The sequence below is a fragment of the Choloepus didactylus genome, chromosome 17, assembly GCF_015220235.1.
Source record: "Choloepus didactylus isolate mChoDid1 chromosome 17, mChoDid1.pri, whole genome shotgun sequence".
NCBI lineage: Eukaryota > Metazoa > Chordata > Mammalia > Pilosa > Megalonychidae > Choloepus > Choloepus didactylus.
The window spans coordinates 76,067,995-76,095,614 of record NC_051323.1 but is presented as its reverse complement, the minus strand read 5'-3'; the positions used below and the strand labels follow the sequence as shown (position 1 = coordinate 76,095,614).

The window sequence follows — 27,620 nt, the reverse complement described above, 5'->3', positions numbered from 1 at the left end:
CCAATTTAAAAATGGGCAAAAGATCTGAAAAGACATTTCTGCTAAGAACATAAGCAAATGTCCGATAAAACATGAAAAGACATCCGACTTTATTGGCAATTAGGGCAATGCAAATCTACAATCACAAGATATCACTTCACTCCCTATTAATAGCTATTATTTCGTTTCATTATGGCAATTACTACAAAAACAGAAAATAACATATGTTGCCAAGATATGGAGAAACTGGAACCCGCTTATACCGCTGGTGGGAATGTAAAAGGGTGCAGTTGTCTGGAAAACAGGCTGGCAATTCAGCCAAAGGTGAGCCATGCAATTACCTTTTGATGCAGCAATTCCACTGCAAGAGAAATGAAAACATGTTCACAGAAAGAATTGTGCACCAATGTTCACAGCATAATGGGCAAAAAGCGAACAATCCAAATATCCACCAACTGATGAATGGAAAATAAAAAACCCAATGAAGCATTATTGGGTGTGGTGTTTTGAAACTGTATGTACCCCAGAAAATCATGTTCTTAGAGTTAATCCGTTCCTGTGGATCTAAACCTATCATAAATGGGACCTTTTTGATTAGGTTACTTCAGTTAAGGCCTGGCCCAGGGTGGGTTTTAATCCTCTTACTGAAGTCCTTTATAAATGGGATGAACAGGAGAGTGGGAGAGAAAGCCACAGAAGCAGCTGAAAGCATGGAAACCCAGGAGAGAAGGGAGAGACCAGCAGACGCCGCCGTGCGCCTCGTCTCGTGACAGAGGAGTCCGGGATTGCCGGCAGCCAGTCTTCAGGGAGAAAGCATCGCCTGATATAACCTTGATCTGGACATTTTTCTCAGCCTTGAAATTGCAAGCCTGCAAAATAATTCCCACTAAAAAACCAACCCACTTTATGATAACTGCTTTCAGCAGCCTAGCAGACTAAAACATTGGGCAAAAAAATAAAATGAAGTTCTGATACATGCTACAACATGGATGAACCTTCAAACATTATGCTGGGTCAAAGAGTCCAGTCCCAGAAGACTACATAGGATATGACTCCACTTAAGAGGAAATGTCGACAACAGGCTAATCTATAGTGACAGAAAGGTGAGTAGGGGTTCCCAGAGGCTGGGAGAAGAGAGCAATGGGGAGCAACTGATGACGAGCACAGAGCTTCTTTCTGGGGTGATGGCAACGCTCTAAAGTTGACTGCGTTGATGGTTCACAGCTCTGAAGACACCAAAAACCACTGAATTGTTTTTCAAAAACAGAAGACATAAAGGCAAAAGACATAAACCTACAGATTCAAGAAGTTGAGCAAACTCTAAACAGGACAAACCCAAAGAAATCCAGACCAAGACACATCACAAACTTCAGAAAACTGAAGGCAAAGGAAAATCTTGAAAGCAGAGAGTTTTTCCCTATAAGAGAAAACAATTCAAATGACACTGGATTTGTCATCAGAAACCAGAGAGGCCAGAATGAAGAGGCACAACACTTTTCAAGTTCTACAAGAAAAGAACTGTCAGCCCACTTCTCTACCTGCTAAAACCAGCCTAGAATAATGAAAGATAAACAAAGATGAAGGAAAATTAAAAGCATTTGTAGCCAGTAGACATACCCTAAGAAAAAAGCTAAAAGAAGTATCAGCAAAGAGAAAAATATAAATACAATAGACTTTTTATCTCTTTTGAGTTTTCTAAATTGTTTGATGCTAGAAGCAAAAAGTAACTTTAAAGTTTTCTAATGTTATTCTCAATGTATGCAGAGGAAATATTTAAAACACTTATATTATAAATAGGGGAGGGTGAAGGAGTTTCAGGAAGGTAAGGTTTCTGCATTGCACTCGAACTGGTAAAACGTCAACACCAGGAGACTGGTGAAAAGTGACGTACGTATAATGTGGCATCTAGAATAATCACTAAAACGTCTATGCAAAGAGATATACTCAGTAACTTACCACATTAGAGGTTTAATTAAGAGAGAGTTTTAGAGTAAACAGCATGGGGTCTGTTATCCTCTACTTTAACTGCTCTGTACAGTAAAGTCAACACTCATTTTGGAAGAATCAATTAATGAATATTAGCTATAATTATTACAGCAATTATCACCAATTTGCAAATTATTATTGACTGGATCAGAGTATTAACCCTGTCTCCTAATTCATCTCCTTGGCTGGTGCAAACGTGTGTCTGGAGCAGTGGAACTGAGATGTATGTGAAGTGCTCATGGCAGTGACTGGCAGACGGCATGTGCTACGGTGATTTATTAGAGGAGAATCAAGGCGTCACAGTTTGTGGGGCCGCCCAGGGGCCCTAGGTGGCAGCTCTTTTTAAACCTGACCACACAGAGCGCTTCATTCCCTGCGCGGCCTTCACTTCCTCCCAGTCCAGCTTGGTGTCGGGAACCTCGTCTTCCGGCTCCGGATCCTTCCTCAAGGCCCCCTGGGGGGAGGCGACCACGATGGGCAGAGGGCCACATTCCTCCCGGAACTCCACGACGTGGAGGCTCTTCTTATCCGCCAGCTGCTGGTGCGTTTCCTGGCGAGACCAGAGCGAGAACACCAGGTCAGGACCATGATCTGCAGAACACCCAGCAGCAGCAGCAGAGGCCCCCGCCTGGGGGAACCCACACGGCACTTCTGTGGGTTCTGGGAACGTACAATCCATGGTGACCTGCCACATGGGGACCCATCCCGGCCCACCCCACCCCCCACCCACCAGGGACGCAGGAGGGGCTCAGCCTCTCGGCTCCTGCCTCCCAAGCCCTCCTGTGTGCCAGGCTGTGCCAATGACCAAACGTGAGTCTCATCAAGCCCTTGTCCTAAGCCCCAATTGACATCTTTACATGCTGAGGACCCTGCAGGTATGAGTCACCCCAAATGGGAGACACTATAGGACAAACAACCTGGCTTCTTCAACAAATAAACTGCAAGGGAAAAAAGCAAACGGGGAACCTACAGATTAGAGACTTAAAAGACACAGCAAAACATTACAATGGATTGTTCTTTTTTGCAACCTGATTCAAACAAACTGCGTAAAAACAAATCTTTTTTATCTGACAAATGAGGCCATGTGAACAAAGATTTGATATCTGCAGATACTGTTACTGTTAATTTTTTAAGTGTGACGGTACTATGGGAAGTTTTAAAATCTTTTTTGAGATTTTAAAGCCAGATACCAAAATATTTATGGATGAAATAAACTGATATCTGAGATTTGGGGTGCCAAGAAACCAGGTGGGCCTGCTGGCACTGGGCAGGAAACAAAGGCCCAAGAGATGGTTTACCGAGAGTACATCACAACAACGGACATGCTCAATCCCAGGCAACCAGACTTTCTCTATTTCTATATGCATTCGAAAATAGAAAACAGATGAGCCATTTCATAAAAACAAAAACAAGATAATTTAAGCTTGAATAGTGCTTAAAAACCATGAGTTATGAGTCCTTTAAAAGGTGCACGGACACAGGTGCACATTCCTCTATTGCTCTTTCTTAATTATAAGAATGCACATTTTTTCACATTTCAAAATCTCACGATCAGCAGGCCATCGCTTGCACTGGTGGCGTTTCAGAGGAGATGATGCCTAGTGATCACACCAGCGGGTTCAAAGCACCAACACGAAACAAAAACGTCACACAGAGAGAAGTCCACTGGCTCACACATAAAACCCATCTAAAATCACTGCCTCAGCTCCATCGGACACTCACGCCCTGAACAGAAGGTTCCAGGGACAGGGAGTTCCCCTGGGCGGGTAGGAGGGCTGCCAGGAGCAGGGAGGCCACGCCACCAGCGTCCGCCCGGCCGTGGGGGGGTCGGGAGTGGGGCCCAGGCTCCCACCTGGGAGAACTGCCCGGCATGGTCAGGTTCGCAGTTCCTACCACCCCAGGTGTCAGACTGAACGCTCCCACCCAGGTAGCACAGACCACGCTCCTCCTGAAGACGGCTCCCCTGGGTGGAGAGGGGCCCTCGGGGCCTCATCTCACCCAGACAGAAAGGACTGAATTAAGGAAAAGGGACGGTCACTTTTTACTTTGCTTTCCTTGTTGTTGGAGCTTTAGAACAAGCATAGATTCTTTTCATAATAAAATGAAGATTGTAATTACTGGTTTTAAAAATACTTAATTTTGAAACTTAAAAAACAAAAAAGCCACAAAGCACTTTTTGAAAGGTCACTCTTCATTCGCCAGTCCTCAGAGGGGCTGGCCAGCCTAAGGCAGAACACCCAAGCCACAGAGGCCCCCACACACAGGCCGACTCACGCACTGCTCCCGTCACACCTGGGAAGGGTTACCTGGCGCGAGAGCCCTTGGAAGAGGCCCCGGGTGATGTTGAGCATGTTCACAGACCCCGAGACTTTGGCGTACATGTCTCTGATGCCGATCAGCCGGCACATGGTGATGATGGCCCGGTGGCAGTGGAGGCCATAACCTGGAAAAGAGGGGAAACTGAGGCAAGCACCTGCCACAGGCCTGCTGGCTTTCTCGGGCATCAAAGCCCAAGCAGGGCAGGCCACAGGGGAGCACGGCCCTGGGTGAGGGGGGGCCCGGCCCAGTCTGGCTCCACCACTTGGCAGAGGGGTGAGCGCTGACAACTCCGTTACCTTCCCTGACTGCGCTCATTTAAATGGGGTGCTCTAAGGGCCACAGGGGTACTGCGTGCACTTTTCTTGAACACGGTGCAATGCTTTGAGCGCTGTGCTCGGCCCCCCACATCCGGGTTACCTGAAGGGCCGAGGACAGCCGCCTTCCCGCCGGCTCTTGGCCTCGCCTCTCGCCTCTGAGAACCCGCCCCCTCCTGGACTCTCTCCCAGCCAGCGGCGCTGCCTCCTCACATTCGGGCCTCTGCATTCTGAGGGGTCTCCTCTCCTGTCTCCTGCCCTACACCTGTGTACCTACAGGCCTTCACCAGGAAGAGCTTTAAAAACATACACCAAGCACCTGACTCCTCGTTTAAAGCCGCTCACTTCCCACTGTCCTCTGAACCAAATAAAACGGATAAAGAGCTCCACAGCCTGAGCCCTGTCCCCCTCATCTGGAGACACTGCCCTCCTCATGCTGGCTTTCCCAACTCAGGGACTCCATGCTGGGTGCTTTCCTCGGTCTGGAATGTTCTGCCAGCGAGTGCTCCCCTAGTGGCTCCTTCTCACCCTCAAGTCTCCCGACACATCGCCTCCTCAGAAGGACCTCCTTGCCCAGGCTCACGAAGGTGGCACCCTTCCTTCCCCATCCTGGCCCTGGCTGTGTCCTGATTTCGGAATTCAGGCACTTAGCAGAACCTGAACCCAGGCTCCCGCCCACTGGCTGATCCACTGTGTGCCCTGGAGAGTGCAGGGTCCATGAGGGCTGGAGGGTTTTGTTGACAACTGCCCCAGAGCTTCGGCCAGCACCTGGCAAGTGCGCACAGCAATGACAGGAGGAAAGAGCCTCAAGTTTAGATGCCAACACTTTGATGAGCCAGACATGAAACTCCACACATACCTCCCTGCCTTCAGGCAAAGATCTACTCTACCCATTTTTCACTGCTGGCCTTCCATGCTAATTCAGCACCTGCAGGTGAAAACTGTCTCTTGATACAGGTTCATATTCTCACCTTGACCTGTCCCTTCTGCTTGAAAGAGCCAGTGGCCATGCTAGATCATTTTTCATAAGAGTTGGAGACTTTTTAGAGGGTAGCTAAAGACAGGTGATACTGGGTCACTTGTTCTTCTGTGGGTCGAGTTACACACACACAGAACATGTGCCCATGTGTGAGCACAACACATCCACGACTAGATGTGCCTGGGTGAGCAGCTCCTTTCTGCACACGCAGGGGTGTGGGGCAGCCGCTTTGGAAAGACCTGGGAGGCGTCTCTGCTCACTGGGTGACCCAGGCAAGATCTCCACCTCTATCTCCACTTCCCTGCAAGACCTGCTTGGCCGAGCTACTGGTGAGCATCCAGGGAAGGGGAGTGCAGTGCACAGTGCAGCCGGGAATGACGGCCACTGTGTTGCACATACACAAGGTCCTAAGCTCATTATCGGATCATAGTTTGATTGCAAAGATTTCCAGGTAGGGACTGTGTAAAAAAAAACTCTTGTTTAATTTAAGGTAAATTAATGTGTGTGCCTGTGTGTACGGGAAACCCCTTGCAGTGCTGTGTGAGGGATTAACTGACACCCTGAAAGTCTGGGCATGTCGTGTTCTCTATACACCTCTGGGAGATTCGTGGTACACAGGAGCATGTTAAAGACTGTGACACTCAGCAGCCCAAACTGCTCCGTTTCTCCATAACACTGTTTTCCTACTTGGCACCCTTTCTGGAGTAATATCTATTAGTACCTTCTCATACAACTAGTTGTGTACAGGAAAACAGTTTAGGAAACGAAGTTTACAAAATATTCTGTTTTAGCTTCAAAAACAATACACAGATAATGGGCTATTTTAAACTACAGAAACCTGGAAAATATAGCTTTGATTGGAAAACAAAGATAAAAAAGATAACTTCTGAAATTGAATGAAAAATGGAGCAGTCTTTCAAGTCAGAAACAAATGTGTCTAAACCAGCACTGTCCTGAGAAATACAATGCAAGCCCCCCAAAACCCAAAGCATATGTAATTTTAAATTTTCTCAAAAATTCTTGAAAGAGATAAATTTAATAGCATATTTTAACCCCATATATCCAATCTCTAAACATGTCAACATGTAGTTGATGCAATAAAATTATTGGGATAGTTCACTTTCTTTTGTGCATACCAAGTCTTTCAAACCCTGTGTGTATTTGAGCAGATTGCAACAGCTCAAGAGGCCACTGTGTGGGACAATACAGGTCTAGACCTCACACTTTTTCTAATGATAAACGGTTTTTTATGAGGCATCTGAATGCTTAATTATAGCCTGAAAGCAGAAGGTAAGTTCTGGTGTGCTAAAGCACTTGGTGAGGTGTTTGATCTTTTTCTTGATTTATTTCCATGCCATAGCTCTAGCGGAGCTGCATTAGTAGCTTTGATACGAAACCTTTAAATATAGTGTTTTATATTCTTTTGACTCAAACTTTTTGAGATTTATAAGAGCCACAGGAAATCATTTTGACCGTAGAACCACAGGTGAAGTGCCCATCAGGCCTCAGGAATTCCTCACCCAGTCCCCAGGCTGGACCCCGCCATAGCCCACCACCCTGAATTCTGTCTGCACCTCCCCGGGATGGGGCAGATCACCCCTGCACGGCCAGTGCCCAAACACAGCACCCAGGGCAGGGCCTGTCCATCACTGCTCGAACGTGAGCAGCCAGCGGCTGGAATGACCAAGCGGGAGGAACAGGATCCTCTCACAGAACCGAGGACGGCTCCAGGAGGAATTCCCACTCATCCTAACCCATCTGCTCACTTGGCTACCATTTCCAGTTCACTCTGAGCTCTCTCCACCTAGAGTTTCTCCTGGGAGAAGCTGGTGTTCCCAGGAGCCCGTGGAGGCTGTTCTTTATTGCCTGGGTGCTTCATCCTTCTCACATCTAACATAGGCCTTTCCATTTTGGAGTTTTCAAAATGAGTTCAGGTAAAGGTGAGCACAAACACAGGAACAGGATGGAAATGCTACAATTTAGCTGCTTTATCTTTAACAGATTATGGGTTTTTTAGTTACCTCTGGGTTGCTTCTTCATCTTGATATGCGTCCTTTTAAATGTTAAGGAAATATCATGGAAGACTGGAGGGTGAAAGCACAAACATGGGAAGGGTTAAGTGTGCAGCTCTAACATCCTTGCAAACATCACCAAGCAACCAGGATCCTAAACAGCAAACACACGCTGCCAAGGAGAGGGACAGGCTTGTTTCACCCATGTCACTTACCTTCTCATGGGAGGAAGTTTGCATCTACGTCTTTATCTAATGACTTGTAAAAACATAGTAACAAGCTGAGAAACACGAAGATACCCACAGAGAGAGGTTGCCATACATACTGAAACGAGTGTAATCCTGCCAATTTTTAAAGAAAACATTAACACTCACTTGTGTGGTCTTCATAGCGTTCTATGTAATGTAAATAGTGAACTGCTTTGTTCTTTGCCTGAAAGAAAGAAGGAAAATATTTTTCTTAAATCTACCATTGTAATTTACATTTTCTCAAGGATTTAAAAATACCTTTTATAAAATGTTTTATTATGGAAAAACTTACTCAAAAATTGCACTTACTTCTGAAAAATTAAGTACTTAAAAAAAATCACAATATTACTATCACATCTAAAAAAATTAATAATTCCTTGGTAAAACTGAACATTTAGTCAGTTTCAAATCCCCCCAGCTGTCTCATCATTTGGTAAGCCAGCAAGTCTGATGAAACTGATGCAAAAGAATACGTGTACATCTGAAACTGCTTTTCAGGACATAAGCAAACTTTGACTACAAGCCTCAAGGAAACATTCTGGGAAAAATGATTATTACTACAATTATTATTTTGTGGTCCCACGGTATCTAGCAAATAGCTTACTGATCTTTTACTGAATGTCAAAAAAGGTAAAATGCACATACTTTTCTGAAAGCGTCCATTCGTTCAGTGGCTTTCCCAATGGCAAAACCTTTAAAAGACAATGCAAAGTTATGAAAGAGGACATAAACTTGGCACATAATGTATTTTTCACCACATTCCAGTTTTCAGAAGTTCCTGCCATATTTCACAGCACTTTCCCTTTCTATCCCCCACAGAAAACCTGCTATCCAAAACAAAGCACGAGGCTATAGTGATTTGCTTATCTATTTTGGGGCATCCTGAAATATTACAATTGAACGAGTCTACAAAATTTAAGGTGATATACATAACATTATCCTCTATGAGTCTCTAGATTAAATTAAACAGGTTCAACAAAATTTTTTTAAAATTAAACATGCTCTAAATTAATGAGGCAAAAGGATTTGGCCTTCTCTATTTCCAAGAATGCATTAAGATAACCAGACAGAGTAGAAAAAACATACATTGCTATAGAGTAAAACCACTATTTCACTGCCCAGAAATCCCTGAAGACCGAGACAACAATCAGAGAGGGAAGGGGCAGCAACAGACAAGAGAGGATTTAACAAAGGATTACAAGTACTGAATCTTTACACAAATATGTATTTTTTTTCAGTCTCTTGTATATTAGAAGAGCTAGAAAGAAATAACAGAAATTGTGGAACTGTAACTCATATCTTTGATATCTGTTCTACAACTATTTGCTAAATTGTACTTTGAAAGTTATCCCTTTTCTGTAGATCAGTTATATTTCACAATAAAAATTGTTGGGGGAAAAAAAAACCACTATTACACTGGGAATTTCAACTGGAATTCAGATTTCAGTTAACCAGAAAATAAAACCAATGATTCTTCATTTATGAATGTTTAACCTCATGAAATGAGGTTTATCACAAGGTACAGAAATGCATTCATTATAGGTTGCCACCATTTACTTATTTATTCTGAGGAATGCATTTCGGCTTTTTTAAATAATACATGAGAAAGTAACAAAAGACAATACTGCTCCATGAGATATGCAAAACATCTGAGAACCCGGGACAAAAGGAGCTGTAGATTCCAATTCCTAGTTTAAACAAAGCCAAGTAAACCCTGTAAGTCCCAGAGAAAACTATGGGTGAACTCACTTATAATCTTCAATTGAAGCAAGACATAAAACCAGAAGAGATGAATGACTGATAAATTTGACTATAAAAAGGTTTACAACTTACAAGTTTTGTGAATTTAAAACCTGTATATGAAAAAAAAATTTTTAAATAAGTCAAAATATATGAAAAAGGGCTAAAGTCTTTCAGTTATAAAGAGCTTATGCCAATCAATGAGAAAAAGAACAAATCAAGAACAAGAGAAACACGGGCAAAGTAGATGAACTGACAGTCCTCAAAAAGGAAATAATAATGGTCCCCAAACATGTAAAATGGTATGAAAACTCTTAAATTTAGAGAACTGTAAATCAAAACTAAGAGGCAGTTCTCACACGTGATGCCAACAAGCAGTGACGCTGTGAATAAACAAGAGTGACCGACACAGCCCCTGGGGCCTGGGCACCATCAGCCCTTCAAACGCACACAGCTCAGAGGCAACATCTCATTGCAAGAAATCTCCCCTCCTGATGCACAAATTCCACGAATAATTCACACAGACGCGCACTGTTAATTGCCAGTAGTAAAACCTGGGCACAACATAAATGCTCAGTGGCAGGGAAAAGAAGACAGAACGTACGCTGAGCCACACAGTGAACAGTACACAGCCAGCATGAAGGAGGAGGGGGCATGCTGGTGCAAACGTGGGGAGATCTCGGGGAGGAGCATTGGCAAGGGGAGCACAGTGCAAAACTATTGACAGAACAGGATTCTCTTGTGTAAATTAAAATATATATATATATACATGTGCAGTGATATTTAAATAGATAATTTCTAGAAGGACCCAAAAGTTAAGAGTTAAGAGGGGTTTACTTTGACAACAGGGACAGCAGCGGAGAGGGAGCCTTGTAACTGTCCTCTGTAGGCTGTTGTTACTTCTGTTCTCTGAAAGCATCAGCATGGGTTACATGGGCGGTTTTCAGGTTTCTTTCTCTCACACACTCACATGTACATTTAAAAAAGTTTATAGAGCTTGTAAATGATGATGAAACCAGATCAAGTGTGTTTAAAAAATCATTTCTGTAATCTTTGACGATTGCCCCCTAACAGGTTATTTTTAACAAAGGAAGTTCTGGGGGAAAAAAATAGAAAAAGATGCTCTCATGGAAACATTACAGAAAAATATAAAGAACATTTAAGTCATTCACAAGCCGTCTAATCAAAATAAACACTACTAAACTCATCAGTGTATATCCTACTCTTTTCTTTGATCAACATACTTTTTCAAAGAACAAAACTGGATTATATTACAGTCTTCTATCAAGTTTTTTTCCCCACTTAGCCTTATTTTGTAAGCAATTTCCCATTTCTTTAGATATTCTTTAACAGCTACAGCATACTGCGTGGTCAGGCCACACTGTTTCATAATCATGGCCTTACTGGTGAACATTTACTGCTTCCCCCTTATTTTTTACTACTTTACACGCAATACAAGAGTGGCTAAAGCCTTTTAAAATACCCACCGTCCTCGTGGGAAAAGGCAGATGTAGGAAGACCCACGCTTTCTTTTCTCTCTAACGGATTTCATGAGCTCTCAGGGGTCGGGGTCCAGCCACGGGAGAGAAGTCTGGCCGCAGCTGCCCCCGCCCCGGCCGCCAGCACCCCGGTGTCACTGCTCCCTCACCTGCGACTCCTCTTCCGTTCCCCACAGCCACCAGGACACGCACTGATTTCTTTCTTCCCTCTTTTGCTGTCATGTTGAAAACATTTCTCACCTGAAAGACAAAATGTTTTGTAAGGAGCGTACCTTATGGAGGCGGGATTGGAGCAACCTGACTTACAAGCACACACACGCACATGTGAATAGGTGCGTTCCCTTCCAACTCCACAAGCACAAAACAACCGTCTCCAAAGGAAACCTCTCTCTGGCCTGTTTCTTTGGGAGTAAAATGGAAATAAGGTGTTCTCTCCCTATTTCACAAGGCTGTTCAAAGGTTCAACTGAGATAGCCTTTAGAAGGACCTGAAACTATACAACTCAATACACCCAATCTCAGTGAACATACCACATGGAAGTAAAGAGCTGCAATTAAACTTTGATAAAGTTTATCATTGATATAAGATACATTCCAGTATCGGGAATGTTAAAATATGAAAGAAGTAGGCTTCTTAGAAATGATGAAATTCAGTATATAGAAATACATAACACAGGACAAGAATTAGACTTAACCAAGAAGAGAAAATTTGGCTATATCTGCTAATTACAAACAGCAGGAAATCTGCATTTTGGGGAGTGTATTTACAAGGCCAGGAACTATGAAGCTGGCACCTGCGCACATGGCTCCTGGCTCTCTGGTCCGTGGTGTTCCTTTCCCCATAATAGGGGGTTACAGGAAAAGGGAGTGAGAGTCCACGCCTATAAATAATCTTATAGGAAATCACCCACATATAGAAGAATTCATCAAAGGGTTACCTTCCAAAGGCAGTTATAAACTGGGTTATACCAAAAGGTACAAGCTGGATTACCAAAGACATAAAATGGGTGCACATATTTTAAAGTCTGACACTAAAGGAGCAATGTAACATTCAGAGGACAGATCACCAATGCAATAAATGATTATTCTGCCCAGAACCTAACACAAAGCACATTGCCAACTTGAGGAAAACCACCTACTTTCAGAGCAGGCCCGAGAGCAGCCCAGCAGGCCATTTCCTCTCCAGAGCTGGGAGTTCACAGCACCCCACACTTTGTACATCTCCCCCACAGCTCCTCCCGATCTGGGGACGAGGCGCGGCAGCTTGCAATTGAAGAATGGATTGCTAACGATACTTTAGCTTTAGGAAGGAGGGAATTTAAACATGATCTCCTAATTTTGTTCTCAATGATACCACCCCAAGTTGCCTTGTCAAGAAGCCTCAGTTTGGCAGCCCCCCAAAGGAGGCGACAATCAGGAGAGCCAATACCAAGAAACTGAAATGAAAGTTCCACTATTTCCTTTACCCACCGCAGTTCTCAGGTCCCAGCAGGGCCAGGCATCGCTGGCCCACCCCAACCCCTCTGGAGGCTTAACCAGTATTTAGCTCGGCACGCTACCTCAAGTATCCGGGTATCGAAATCCTCGTATGTTTCTGTATGGAGGAAAGAAAGACAAGCACAGGTGAATGTGTGTACAATCGACTTGTGAGCACACTTCCAACACACCCCTACAGACTCGAGGTAAGAGAGAACCTCAGCCCTCTCGGCGCCACCGCCTGGGCCACGCCCTGGCCCCATCCTCACACCTGCTCCCCAACCAAACCCACCCAGCAGTCTCTCAGCCCCCGACTGCACCCCTACTCCACTCCCACTCAACAGCAGTTGCTGGGGTGCCCCAGCACCTCTGACCCCAGACCACCGTCTTCCCCTTCGCTATCTGCCGCTCCCAGTCTTCCTCTCCCCCTCCTCCAAGATGCCACGGCCCACCCCTGCCACCAGATCCCTCACCCTCTCCCCTCCCCAGCACACCGCTGGGGCCTGGAGCAATGCCTTCTGCCCGTGCCCGGCCTGCCGCGTGCTGCTGGAGAGAAGTCAAGTGCAGCACATTTGCAGGACCCCAAAATCTCACAGTCTCCCACTCAACCGAGACCTGCCTGCAGCCCGCTGGTCTTTCACGTCCTTTCAGTTACATCCCTCTCCACTCACTGCAGCAGCCATTTCAAACACTCTCCGTGTTTTGTCTTGTATTTTTTAATTTTTATTATGGAAAACTTCAGTCACATACAAAAAGCAGAAAAATGAAAGCCGATCCACCCAGCACATGACTCCAATGCCTATCAGGTCCCAGCTAGTCTTATTCCCTCTAAACTTGGCCCAGCTCCCACCCACCGGAGAATTAGCCAGTCCCAGACCCCTATCTTTTCATCGAGAAATACTCTGGTGGACATGCTCCCCAATGCCCCACTGCACCTTCAGCAGATGACCCCACTTCCCCTGGGGGGGGGCAATACTGTGCACACATGTGTGCCCACACACTCCCACCTTCCCACTATCAATCTAGGCTTCCCTGGCTCTGTGCCCCGCTCTACTGTTACGAGTTAAGCCTTTAGCGGGACTCTGGATCTGGGCCTCGTCGGGAGTCCTAGCTCACGGATTTGTCCTCTCCCCACAGGCCTCCCTCCTCCTGCGGAGGACTTGCTCAGCTCTGGGCAGGGCTGCCTGAGCCCCCCCCCATCTCACCCTCCACCCCACTTCAAGCCAAACCCAAGAAAACAGGAAATCTCTTGGCTATTTCATCATCTCCCACTCACCGGGGAGAATGAGTTTTTCAGCTGCCTTTTCCTCCTTATTCAGGAAGAGGGGAAAAGCTGTTGGATTTTACACTGGTAAGGATTATGAACGTGTTTCACGTGTGCATTACAAGGCTTAATGACAAATGCAGGGCTGGTTTACTGAGGTTCTAAGCCACGAGCTCCACAGGGAGCTGAGGCCACTGCACCCCACAGGAGGCTCACAGGACCACCACACACCCCACCATGGAAAGGGCTCTGAGAAGCCCCCCAGTCAAGATGCCAGGAACCCAGTGCTTCCCATCTGCTTCCAGTTGGATAATAAGGTGATAAATTATTTCTAAGATGCCCAAATTCTTTTATGGAATAAAGCAATCTTAACAGACAAGCAAATATAGTCATTTCTAGGAGTTCTAGATTGACCTGTATTCTCTCTGTCCTAAAGGCAAAACCAGGGCGTAGCTACCTCCATTGGGACCAGGGTCCGGGGGGCCAAGGCTGACACCCCCCCACGAGTTTCCGCTCCAGCCTCGCTCCCGTTTGACCTTCATCTTCCGCTTCCGGTCCCACTCTTCCCTCTGCTGCGCCATGTCAGCCTCCACCTTCTCCTGCTCCTCCTTGCTCCTCTGGGCAATGGTCTGCACTGCTCCATTTCTCATAAGAGGGACATTCAGACCAGGCCAGAGGAAACCGTAACGCCCTGAAGGATTAAAAACATGAATACTCAAGAGTTTTTAAAAGGCACTTATTTCTCAAGTGTTTAAGTGGCAGGCAGTGTGGGTACAGATAACAGTTCATGCTGGTGGTAGCATAAATTAACATCATCACTTAGCAGGCCATTTGATGCTCTGTAAAATGTTAAATGCACCTGCCTAAGAGCTGGTCACCCCACCTTGGGGCAGTACCTGGAGAAAAGCTCGCACACAGGCACGAGTCACGGGGTGCTGGGACAAGTGTGTCCACTGAAGCGTTACGTGCAGAGGCAAAAAACAGAAACCATCTGGATGTCCAGGAACAGTGGGAGGGTAAAGGCACATCCTGCGCTAACTGAAGAATGAGACGGCGCCGCAGGCGCTGATGTGGGACCCATTCCAAGACCAACTACTGAGTGGGAAAAAGTAAATTGTAGAAAGTTTTGACCATAGGATATAATTTTTTAAAAAAAAGAAGAATATATGCATTTCTTTTAGGATACTTATGTATGTAAAAACATTTTTTTAAATGTCAGGAAGGAAACACACCAAAATGAGATCAGCAATTTGCTCCGGAAGGCAACTGGGATTGGGGGGAGATTGAAAAGGGCATCATGAGGGACTCTAGGTTTCTCTATAATCTTTGAATTTCTTACTGAGAAGGTACACACATGTTAATCTTAGAATTTAACAAAAAAAAGTATTTTAAAAAAAACTAGATATTCTTGGGGTATGGTAAGAACATGTTGGAAGCAAAGTAGTTGTTTTTAGATTGTTTTTCTTAATCCTTTACTTTGTTTTGTTTGAAATGTATTTTTTTGTTGTTTAATTTTTCAATAAATAAAGTTAAAAAACAAACAAAGACAAAAACATTCAAGCAGACATGCTTCTCCTGACAACAGCTAGAGGTGCTGTGCTCAGTGAGAGGTGTTTTCTTGATGTCTGAAAGGCTATTACTAGTGAAGATAATTTGTCAGCAACCACAGTACAAAATGGGCTGATCTGAGTACACTACACTATTTCCATTCTTCAACAAACACAAGGACAAACAATCGTGTGTTCCAGGGGTTGGCAGACTAAGGTGTGTCGGCCAAAACCGACCCACAGCTGGTTTCTGTCAACAGTGTTATCGGAACCCCACGGCTCTGTCCGTCCGACTGATGCTGCCTGTGGTGTCTGCCTTACAGCAGCAGAGCTGAGAAACTGAACCACTGTGTGCCCCATGAAGCCGAAAACACCTGCTACTGTCTTTTTGCAGAAAAGTTTTGTCAACTCCCCACTTATTCCACCTTCTCCTGCTGACCTGTAAGCTCTCCAAGGGCAGGGACCTCCACAGCAGATGACACACAGCGGGCCCCTAACGCTGGGTGAATGAATGAAGTGAATGAGTGACTCCCAGTGGGATTCCCCACCCTCTAGGACCCTTTGGTCAGATGCGAAGATTGCAGTTCGGAGTGTCCTTAGTGAGAAATGTTTAGATGCTTCTAGTTTGTAAAAGGTAACATCTGAGGGGAAGTATAAAATTTACCTTCACCAATGATCTGACCCCTGTTCAAATCCTTTCTTTTCTTCTTCTTTGTCCTTTTGCCTCTTCCTTTTCTTCCTCCAGCACCAGTCTCTGCTAAAACGCCTTTCCACAGCTCATCTGCTGTCACTGCAATGAAATGGGTTTCCTTTTCAGTTTCAAACTTTTCAAACGACAATCTACAGTCTCCTATTGTACAAGAGACGAAAAGAGTCCCCTGTACCCATGTCACGGAGGCAATGAAAGCAAATCAAATCATTCCTTTTATGGGTCAGAGGGGCAGTCGGAAAGCCCAAGACCCAACAGTACTGTGACTTTCACAGCACATGGCCTTCCCCCGAGACGGCCGGCCTGTAAACCTCAGCTACTCACTAGGAGGTCAGTGTCCCTGACATTTTATCATTTATGCTGTAGTCCCTTCCACGTCCTCTTGTCTCTGTTATGACCGTGAGACAGTCAATAACCATCTTCCCTAAAAACAGGCTACTTAGACCAGACAAGAATCAACACTTCAACTGAACCCATAAATCCTTACAATTTGGATTTTTTGTTCTATACTTCCGCAAATGTCCTTCACATCTCTGGGCATTCTTCAAAATGAGAGGCTCAAATTCACCTTCAACTATAGTTAAGTCTAACCAATACTACGAATACTAACCAACACTGGGAATACTAACCAACACAGGGAAGAATGCATATTTAGGGGTTGGTAGTTAATACTTGCATGTGTGTTTCTTAAATCTCGCTTATCTTTTGCTTTATGTGTAGAGCCTGACACTGCTGATTGATTTCAGTTTGATAATTTTTAGGATCCCAAAATCTTTTTCTATCATACATTTCAATCAATATTTTTCCCTTTGAAGCTATGGCCTACTTAGATTCTTTACCCGGCCATTACTGAACTTTATTAAGGTAGCTACATCATTTATGGGTTTAATTTCTGTCTTTCTGAGAACTTGCAACCTTTCACAGTATCACCAATTGATTTTATAACCAGAGATTCTGTTCTATTACCAGTGTATTTAATAAAGTATCATACCCACACAAATGTCACACTAGTCAAAAATCTAAGCTGCCTAACTCTACATGCCTGAAACACTATAAACATTTCACAGAAGACAGTGTGCACCTGCATGCTCCTTCTCTTACGAACCCTGGGGGTTCCACCTGCTGCTTCCTGAAAGGCCTGACCTCGATCCTCTGGGTAGAGAAGATGGAAAGGGAAAAATGTTTTGGATTGACAGTCTTTTTAAATACTTTCTATCTGCATGGTATCTCATTTTTCAAAAACACACACATTATTGTGGCTGACCTCCATAACTGAAGCACAGAAGAGAGAGTGGATCCCCCCAAGCTGCCCGTGCAGCCCTGATCGGAGCCCAGGGTTATGCTCAAACTTCGGGCCAACGCAAATTCACATGAAAGGACCACAGGCTCCAGAATAAAAACACCAACCTCCGGTTAAACTCTCACCGAAGATCTGATTGCCTTTCCTGTCAAAAAATGACGGTACCTGTGCCAGTTTGAAGGTATTATGTCCCCCAAAACGCCATTTTCTTTGATATAATCTTGTGTGGGCAGATGTATCAGTGTTGATTAGATTGTAATTCTTTGAGTGTTTCCATGGAGATGTGCCCCACCCAACTGTGGGTGATAACTCTGATTGGACAGTTTCCGTGGAGGTGTTGGCCCGCCCATTCAGGGTGGGTCTGAGTTAAATTACTGGGGCACTAAATAAGCTCAGACAGAAGGAGCAAGCTAGTACGGCCAAGAGGGACACTTTGAAGACAGCACAGGAGCTGAGAGAGGAGCTGCAGATGAGAGACAGGTTGAGGATGGCTGTTGAAAGCAGACTCTTGCTCCGGAGAAGCTAAGAGAGGACAAATGCCCCAAGAGCAAACTGAGAGTGACATTTTGAAGAGGAGCTGTGGCCAGGAGAGGAACATCCTGGGAGAAAGCCATTTTGAAACCAGAACTTGGAGCAGACGCCAACCACGTGCCTTCCCAGCTAACAGAGGTTTTCCGGATACTATTGGCCATCCTCCAGTGAAGGTGCCCAATTGCTGTGTTACCTTAGACACTTTATGGCCTTAAGCCTGTAACTGTGTAACCGAATAAGCCCCCCTTATAAAAGCCAATCCATCTTTGGTGTTTTGCATTCTGGCAGCATCAGCAAACCAGAACAGCACCTAAAACGCCATCAGTAACCTAAAAGTTGACAATGGAAGAACCTTTAACGGGGGTATCAGAAGGCCAGCCACCGACAGAGTTCCCCTTAGCCCACAACGGGAAGAAATACGTTCCTCACTCATTAAACCTACATTAAAAGGGACTGATATTGAGGCAAAAATGTAAAAGACTAATTTTTTCACACTGTAAGACAAAAAAAATCAAATTTCTAACTACATTTGAAAAAGACAGCAAACCATATGTCAACTTTTGATTGTCACTATGCTGTTAAAAATGTTTTTAATCTTTTTTCAGATTATAAAAGAAATAGCTGTTTTAAAACTTCTGGGAAATACAGACAATATGAAGAATACATGAATTAATCGTAATCCCCTCACCACCTGTGTATCATCCCTCTTTATCGATGCATCCATTAGTGTATGTACATGTTTGTTTTGCTTTAAACAAAACTGCAGTTAACATCAAACTTAAGTTTTGTCACTTAATGTTTACATTGTGAGCCTTTTCCCACATTCTTACATATTCTTCAGGAACATGATTTTGTAATAGTTGCAAGTTTACCTGAGTTGTTTTGACAGAAATTTTACTATTATAACTTACAACACCAGGAAGTAATAGTGTTAGATTCTAATTAACGTGAAATGTTATTTAGAATGCATTTGCTACTCATTTTTTTCTGTCACTTTCTGGAAAGATGGAAGTAGGGTAATATACACACTTGCCAACTCTCATAGTCACATAAAATAAAGTTTGTGTTACACATACACGCAGAATTCACCGCAGCATCCAATTCGACACACAGAGCTGTTCCTCTCAGTCATGCTAAGTAACACTGCTTGCCACTCTGTGTCGACGGGGTTTAAGTGCTGGGTCCTCTACAGCAGAGGGGTGGGTCTACAAGCACAGTGCTAAATGTCCTTGGGAGATCTTAATGAGTTTATCCACATCCACTTCTCCTCTGAAAACAGTATCAGTATATTCCAGGTATGATCTAAATCTACAGGGGATTTGGGCCACGATTTGGGACCGTTTAGGCCTCAGGTGTCCCAAAAGAGGGGATCAAAGTAAACTCCTGCTCCGCAGAGGGCAGTGCAAGCACAGAAGCGCGACATGGGGCAATTCTGGGAGGATGTGATGGAATGTCTTGATTTTAACAGTCCATCACAAACTAGTCACTGAAGTGTTAATTCACTTAGAGATGAAAGAAAAACTAAGATGCAGAAACCCCTTTCATTCCCCTCACTTCTCTGAAACGGGAAGTCCAAGGCCCTCCACGTACGTTTGGTGAAGAAGCTGTAGGGTCTGTGCAGGGAGCCCCCCAGGCTCCCGGGAGAAGTGCAGACCTGTGCCTGCAGCGCAAGGCTCCAGCTGCTGCAAGGACGGCTGTCTCTGGCTCCTGGCGACAACAAGGGGCCTGGAGGTGGACAGAAATAAAACTTGGAGTTAGAGGCTCTACAGCTGTGGAGCAACACTGCCAGCACCAAATAATTAATCTTTATTAACATAACCAAGTCACTAGAATCCTCAACTTTTAAGAATTATATTTTGAGGACAATCTTCCTTTACAAAATAGAACTTCTGACTGAAAACAACCTAAATTCCCACGCTGGTTAGAGAAGTTATAGTTCACCCGTACAGTGGATGCAGGTGGCTTAGAGAAAGAAGTACAACTGCAGACACCAGGGCTTGGCTGCACTGCACTGCCGCCAGCACGGCAGCGTCCACTCCAGGCCAACGGCGTCCTCTGCAGCACACAGCCCTGCGATGCACCGAGGGGAATGGCCTGCCAATGACGTGGTGACAAGGAAAGAGCACGACGCAGAGCAGGGCAGAGCACCTTACACTCTATGTTCACACAAGAAAATGGTAACAACGGCTGCCTCTGGGAAGGAAGTTGATGCATGCGAGATTGGACACGAGACTTACTTTTTTGCATTTTTAGAAAATTTTTAACCGTAGCAGGCATCACATAAAATTTTTTTCTTAAACAGCCATGTCTTGGGGCTGCCTTTTTATCAACCCCACAGAAGATGGGGCCCTGTGAGGAAATGGCAGGATTGATGGGAATCAGCGGACACAAGGACATGGGAATATTGATAGGAAGACCCCACACAGACTCTTGACAAGTGATGACAGGGCTTAAAACAGCCCCTCAGACGGAAAAAGTTACGTAAGGGTATTGAGCTGTTTTCAAGTCAATGAGAAGTTATGATGAAGACAGTAACAGCTGCTTCTTTCTCACCTCAGAGGGCCAAACACCAGAACTGGTTCTGAATGGCAATGAGAGAGAATATGGTTAAGCAGGAGGAAAAAAACTGATATTAAATAACTGCTATAGATTATCAAAGTATCTCCACTATGTACGGACATTAAAAAATGAGGTAAAGAAAAATCTACTTGACTTGGTAACTAAATATCATTTACTCCAACTCCTCCATTTTACAAAATGGGAAATGCAGGCCTGCATAATAGGGACTTGTCAGAAATCTCAAGGCTTGCAGGTGGCACGAAAACACCAATGCCACACCCAGGGGAATCTGACACCCACAGCACGGGGGCGGGAACTGGCTCAAGGACAGGCTGCGGGCCTTCCAGACCTACGGCTCACTTCCAGAACAACTCAACAAAAAGTAAACAGAAAAGACCAGCTTTTCATTTTAAACAAAGTCAAGACTATCTGTTTATGCTGGTTACATTTATCTCTTCTTACAACCTCCCCACATCTTCAACAAAATATCAACTGCACATTAATTTAATCTTACACTGGTTAGTATTACGAACTTTCTACTTCAAGAAGTATAAAAATCACTACAATAAGATTTAGAATTCTCTCAATCTTTCTCTAAAGACCAAAATACTATTCAGAGTTCTTAGCCACGAATTGAACCTAAAAAGGTCTCACTGTGTAACGCAGAAACAAACTGACTTTGGAGTTTATAAAAAAATCTCTTCTCTTAATACACTGCTGCTACTACTGACTCTGGTTCAATTCTGTAGCAGTATGTTTAAAAGGAGGTAGAAGCAGCTCCTGCTAAATCAGCTACAGATTATCACCTATCAATAACCAATCTGCTCTGACCCTTTGGATTCTTACTCATTTTACATCACGAATTTTCTATCTCAGGTAGCAGTCGCCATGGAGTCCCAAGCGGGCCCCACCCAGGGAGTCCCCACGGGGACCCCCACAAGAAGGCGGAGCCCACCCCCAAGGGCTGTACAACCTCCCTCTGAATATCATTTCAGTGTTTAACAGTTTTCACCAGGAAGAATTCTTTCTTCTAATTTAACTGTCTTCTATTCAGATAAATTGGCTGATTAGTGATGTGCTTGATAGATTTTAGAAAACTCATTACTAAGTTTCTGATCAATCTGTTATTGCACTCCAAAAAATATAGCAATAGGTACTAAAAACACTAAGAAACTTTTTAAAAATGAGGCAACTGTTAATTCCAGGAGAAACAAAATGTTGTAGAAGTAAAGAAATGTAAACATGGAATACCACATAGCTCACCTGTGAACTGTATTTAATGATACAGACTCTGTCCATAGATTCGATCAAAATTGTGCTTGTCAGATGTGGTTAGGACTAGGGCAAATCCGGCCAAAGGGTAAAGGACAATACCGATTGTGTTTTAAAACTTCAAATTCCATGTGAGACCAAGGGAAGAGATGTTTATTTGGTGCAAAATCTGTATTTCCTGAACAATTTAACTCGTTCAGTTAGTTCAAATACCATAATTATGTGGAACTTCGACTGGGAAGTGAGACCTGGTAGGTCTGCATAGGGCAATGTGAAAAAGCGACACATTTCAAAGTAATTTGGACAGAGAATAAAAATATATATGCAGAGCCCCCCTGAGGAGCTGGGGAAAATGCAGAGGTGCTGGGCTTCCTCATCTGGATTGCTGCTGATGTTCTCACAAACATTGAGGACTGATGGCTTGATACGCTGAGCCCTCTATCTTGGGGCTTGCCCTTATGAAGCTTGTTACTGCAAAGGAGGGGCTAAACCTGCTCAGAATTGTGCCTAAGAGCCTCCCCCTGAGTACCTCCTTGTTGCTTAGATGTGGCCTCTCTCTCTAGCTAAGCCAACTCGGCAGGTGAACTCACTGCCCTCCCCCCTACGTGGGATCTGACTCCCAATCTCCCTGGCAACGCAGGATATGACTCCCGGGGATGAATCTGGACCTGACATTGTGGGACTGAGAACATCTTCTTGACCAAAAGGGGGATGTGAAATGAAATGAAATCAAGTTTCAGTGGCTGAGAGACTCAAAATGGAGTCGAGAGGTCACTCTGGTGGGCACTCTTACGCACTATATAGATAACCCTTTTTAGGTTTTAATGCATTGCAGTAGCTAAAAGTAAATACCTGAAACTATCAAACTGCAACCCAGTAGCCCTGACTTTTCAAGACAATTGTATAACAATGTAGCTTACAAGGGGTGACTGTGTGATTGTGAAAACCTTGTGGATCACACTCCTTTTATCCAGTGTATGGATGGATGAGTAGAAAAATGGGGACAAAAAATTAAATGAAAAATAGGGTGGGGGGGTGATTTAGGTGTTCCTTTTTACTTTTATTTTTTTATTCTTATTCTTACTTTTTCTGGTACAAAGAAAATGTTCAAAAATAGATTGGAGTGATGAATGCACAACTATGTGATGATACTGCGAACAACTGATTGTACACTTTGGATGACTGTATGATATGTGAACATATCTCAACAAAATTGAATTTAAAAAGGCAACGGGACTAAGGAAAAAAAATGTGCTTATAACTATGTTGGAAGAAAGCAGACACTGTGGTGTGAAAGTTAAGTCTTCAATTAACCTAACAATATTAATAGCAATATATACCATATGTTTAGAAATAAAACCAGAAAAAAGTGAAAGAACTAAAGGTATCACTGGGAGACGGGAAGGAGGAGGAAAGGAATTAGTTTTAAGATACAAACCTTTTAGTAGTCTTTGAAAGCACAATATTTTTAAAACAATATGATCATCTTCAAAGTAGGTACTACTATCCCCATTTTACAGATGAGGAAACCAAGGTTCAGTGGGGGTGCCAGCTGCTCCCGGTTGTAAAGGAAGGAAGTGGTGGGGCAGAGAATTTTTCCATCACCCCAACAGTCAAGGCCCCTCCCACCCAAGGCCTTCTCACGGGATATCCCCTGGCCAAGAGCACGCTTCTCCAGCCTTCCTTGCAGAAGCTTCTCCAAGCCCCAGGTCAGCTCAAGTCTGGGACGCTCACTGGCTCAACGTACAAGGGCAGAATATGTAGTTTATGAAAGAAGCAATCAATCAATCAGTCAATCAGCAAATGAACAAATGAAGGGAGGGGCCCAGAAGTGCGGGCTCCTCTGCCGGCCCTGACCAGGTTTACAGACACCTGGATGTGCAGAATTAACGACCAAAGGGAACAAGGCTCAAGGTGAAGCCCAGCACTTAGAATTCCAGAACTGCAGGCACACCATGAGATTCCAGCTCTGCTCTAACCACAGTCCACTCAGAAAAGGCAGCTTTAACTGACCACAAGCCCAGCATGGGCTCAGCAAGGGCAAGTGTCCCCCAGCCACCCTCCTTCCTGAAGAGTGAATGGAGGGAGGGCCTGCTTGGCGTCAGAAGCGGGAGCAGGCGCCCCGCAAAGACTGCGTTAGGAGGGGACGCCGCAGGACCCAGACACTCGGGCCCCAGCCCCCCGCTTCAGGGCGGTGTTCCCTGAACGCATTACTTCTTCACCTGCTCTGTGGAACGATCACCCCCTCGTAAACACTGGTGTGAGGATTAACCAAGGTAACATGTTACAAGCCAGATACACAGCAATTACTGAATAAATGGTAGCTGTTGTCTTGTAAAGTCTCAAACTATAATGACTGCAATCACAGAAAAATTTTAAAAATACTCTTTAGACCCGATACATTTCCATGATAAAGATGTGCCTCCTTTATTTACATTTTAAAAACTAATTAAATACTGTAACATTAGCTTTTAGGAGAAAAGGCAGCTAGACAAAAGACTCTCACCACTACTGAGGGCTGTCTTCAGAGCCAAAACAGAAACTGCTGGGAAGGTGTTCAGGTAAAGCTGCCTGGACCAAAAGTGACCTGTAAGATAAAAAAAATAAAAATAAAATTTAAAAAGATACATTTCTACATGAACATTTCTACATGAACATTTTAAACAGTAATGCCCAAAGAATATTAACATCTATGGACTAAAAGAACCAAGAAAAGTAAATGAGTAATTTCTGGGCTCCATGACTGCTTGCCCAAGTAGCTGAAACCACGTCAAATCTTCTCCTTTCTGACCAGTTACCAAGCCCTGTTGATTCTTAAACAAAGGGTCCACCTGTCAGCAGCGCCCTCCCTCCGGCCAGACACAGTTGGGTCTAAACACCCTGCCCTTCCACACTTCAGTGCCCGGAGTGGCACCAGCATGGGACCGCACCCTGCCCCTCCCCAGACGGCACTGCTCACCAACACACTCTCACACCCGCACTTACAGTCAGATGACTGCTCAATAAGGGTGCCGAGACAATCTAATGGGAAAAGAACAGTCTTTCCAACAACTGGTACTGAGACAACTGGATAACCCGACGCAAAAGAATGAAACTGAACCCCTACTCCCATCGTATACAAAAATTAACTCAAAATGGATCAAAGACCTAAATATCAAAACTATAAGAATCAAAATTATAAAACTCTTAGAAGAAAACAAAGGAGTAAATCTTCATGATGTTGGATTTCGCAATGATTTCTTAGCTAAGACAAGAAAAGTACAAGCAACAAAAGAAAAAATAGATAAATCAGGCTTCATCAAAATTGAAACGTTTTATGCTTTCAAGGATACTATCAAGAAAGTAAAAAGACAACACACAGAATGGGAGAAAATACTTGCAAATCATGTATCTGATAAGGGACTTGTATCCAGAATATATTAAAAAAAACTCTTAGAACTCAATAATAAAAAGAGAGTAACCCAACTGAGACATGGCAAAGGATCTGAAGACAGTTCTCCAAAGAAGATATGCAAATGGCCAATAAGCACATGAAAAGATGCTCAACATCATTAACCATTAGGGAAATGCAAATCAAAACCATGAGCTACCATTTCACACCCATTAGGATAACTATAGTTAAAAAAAAAACAAAAACAAAAAAACACAAATTTTGGAGAACATGGAAAATCAGACCCTCATCCAGTGCTGGTGGGATTGTAAAATGTTCAGCTACTTTGGAAAACAGCCTGGCTGTTCCTCAAAACGTAAAACAGGAAGTTACTATTTGACACAGCAATTCCATTCCTAGGTATATATCAAAGAAAAATAAAAATGTCTATCCACATAGAAACTTGTACACAAATGTTTGTTCACAGCAGCATTATCCACAGTAGCTAAAAGGTGGAAACAACCCAAATCTTCACCTACTAATGAGCTGATAAGCAAAAGTGTTATACTTATACAATGGAATATTATGCAGCCAAAAAAGGAATGAAGTACCGATACACGCTACAAAATGGGTGAACCTTGAAAACATTATGCTAAGTGGAAGAAACCAGTCACAAAATTCCACATACTGTATGACCTCACTTTTATGAAGTGTTCAGAATAGACAAATCTATAGCAACAAAAAATCAACCAGTAGTTGTCTAGGGCTGGAGGGTGGGGCTGGGAAGATTGGAGTATGGTGGTGAAGAGCTATGTACCCCAGAATAACATGTTTTTAAATTTAACCCATTCCTGCCGGTGTGAACCCACTGTAAGTAGGATTTTTTGATGAGTTACTTCAGTTAAGGTGTGACCCACCTCACTAAGGATGGGTCTTAATCCTATTACTGCAGTCCTTTACAAGCAGAATGAAACTCAGAGAGATGGACAAAAAGCCAGAGGGAGCAGCCAGCAGCCGAAAGAAAACGGAACTCAGAAAAGAGAAGCCAGGAGAGGCCAGGTGCCACATGACAAGAGGAGCCAAGGACTGCGGGCAGTCAGCCCCACAGCCAGACTTGAGGAACAAAGCACCTCCTAGATTTGAATTTCTACTCGCCTCAAAACCACAAGCCAATAAATTCCCATTGTTTAAGCCAACTCATTGCGTGGTAACTGCCTGAGCAGCCAGGAAAACCAAAACAGGGGTACAAGCTTAAGGGTAAGGAGTTTCTTTTCTGGGTGATGAAAACGTTCTAAAATTGATTGTGATTACTGCACAACTCCGAATACACTAAAAACCACCGAACTGTACACTTCAGATGGCTAAACTGTATAGCACAATCACATCTCAATAAAGCTGCTCCGAAAAAAGTTATACACCAGAAAAAGAGAAAGAGAGGCTCGAGAGCAGGCGGTGTGGACGGAAAACCCGGCCGTCCTCAGGGTCTAATCCTGTGCAAGCTTCTCAACCTCCGTGTGCCTTCATCATCTCATCTGCAAAATGGAAATATTAAAGGCATCTCACTCATAAAGGTGCCTTGAAGACGACGCCAGGAAAGGCCCGGGGCTTAAGGCAGCGCCTGGCACCGTGCGCGCTGGTGACGGAGGCTACCGAGGCCGGGCGCCGCCCGAATGGCGCAGCGGCAGAGGGGGACGTGGCGCCGTCACGGGCAAGTGCAGAGTGTTCCGGCCGGATTTCCCGCCAACTAACTTCAGGTCAAGTATGCGGTAAAACGAGTTATAAAAAATGCAGTAACTGTCCGGATGTGAGCGCTCGCCGGCTTCCGGAACTGCGAATGCAGACGGCGAGCTCAGAGCAAGCCCGGGCGCCCGGGAGGGCTCAGGCGGCCGCGCCGCGCTCCCGGGGGTACGGCCAGGCCGGCGCACGGCGGGACCTCGGGCGGGGCCAGCAGCCGCGAGCCCACCGACACCCGAGCGGCCCGGAGCCCGGGCTCCCCGCCGCCGCGGACCGGGCCCCTCGTGGACACCCGCAGGGGGCCCGGGGTCGCGCTCGCCGGCTCCCCGCTCCTCCAGCCCGCGCCCCACAGACCGGGCCCCGCGCTCACCCGCCCGCGCGCCGCACAGCGCCCAGAGACAGCCCGCAGCGCGCGCCGCCGCCGCCATGGGGCCGCCGCCAAGGGCCGCGTCCTCCGCTGGCGCCGGCCTTCCCCAGCGGCCCCCGCGACTGCCGCTCGCGAGACGGCGGGCCTCAGCCGCCGCCGGGCCCCGCAGACCACCGGGCCACACACCGCAGCAGCACTGCAGCAGGCAAGGGCGAGGCCGGCGCCGCCGCGGACACCCCGGGGTCCTCGCGTCAGGGCCGGGGGCGGGGCGTGGGGGGCGAGCTGTCGCCTGTGGGCGGGGCCTGCGGCTGCGTGTGGGCGGGGTCTGCGGCTGCGTGTGGGCGGGGCAGGCGCGGCGGGAGCTGCCTCGCGGCCGGCGGCTAACGGGGCCCGCGCTGCGCTCCTGCCAACCAGCA

General features: G+C 45.2%; 1 protein-coding gene across 2 annotated transcripts; it reads right to left on the bottom strand.

Moving 5' to 3' along the window:
• Window positions 1-1,931: 1,931 nt before the first annotated feature.
• Window positions 1,932-27,407, bottom strand: MRPS5 (mitochondrial ribosomal protein S5). 2 transcript variants are annotated; one of them, XM_037807693.1, is made up of 12 exons: window positions 27,208-27,407; window positions 24,240-24,320; window positions 19,493-19,627; window positions 16,027-16,152; window positions 14,273-14,506; window positions 12,635-12,669; window positions 11,226-11,316; window positions 8,483-8,529; window positions 7,964-8,021; window positions 7,599-7,661; window positions 4,272-4,408; window positions 1,932-2,515 (listed from the first exon to the last, which is right to left on the bottom strand). In XM_037807693.1, the coding sequence occupies exons 1-12, from the start codon at window positions 27,263-27,265 to the stop codon at window positions 2,291-2,293; spliced, it is 1,290 nt and encodes a 429-aa protein (XP_037663621.1). In that variant the 5' UTR covers window positions 27,266-27,407; the 3' UTR covers window positions 1,932-2,290. The 2 variants fall into 2 exon arrangements, with proteins under 2 accessions (XP_037663621.1, XP_037663623.1); XM_037807695.1 differs by lacking the exon at window positions 27,208-27,407 and adding an exon at window positions 26,667-27,173.
• Window positions 27,408-27,620: the final 213 nt, after the last annotated feature.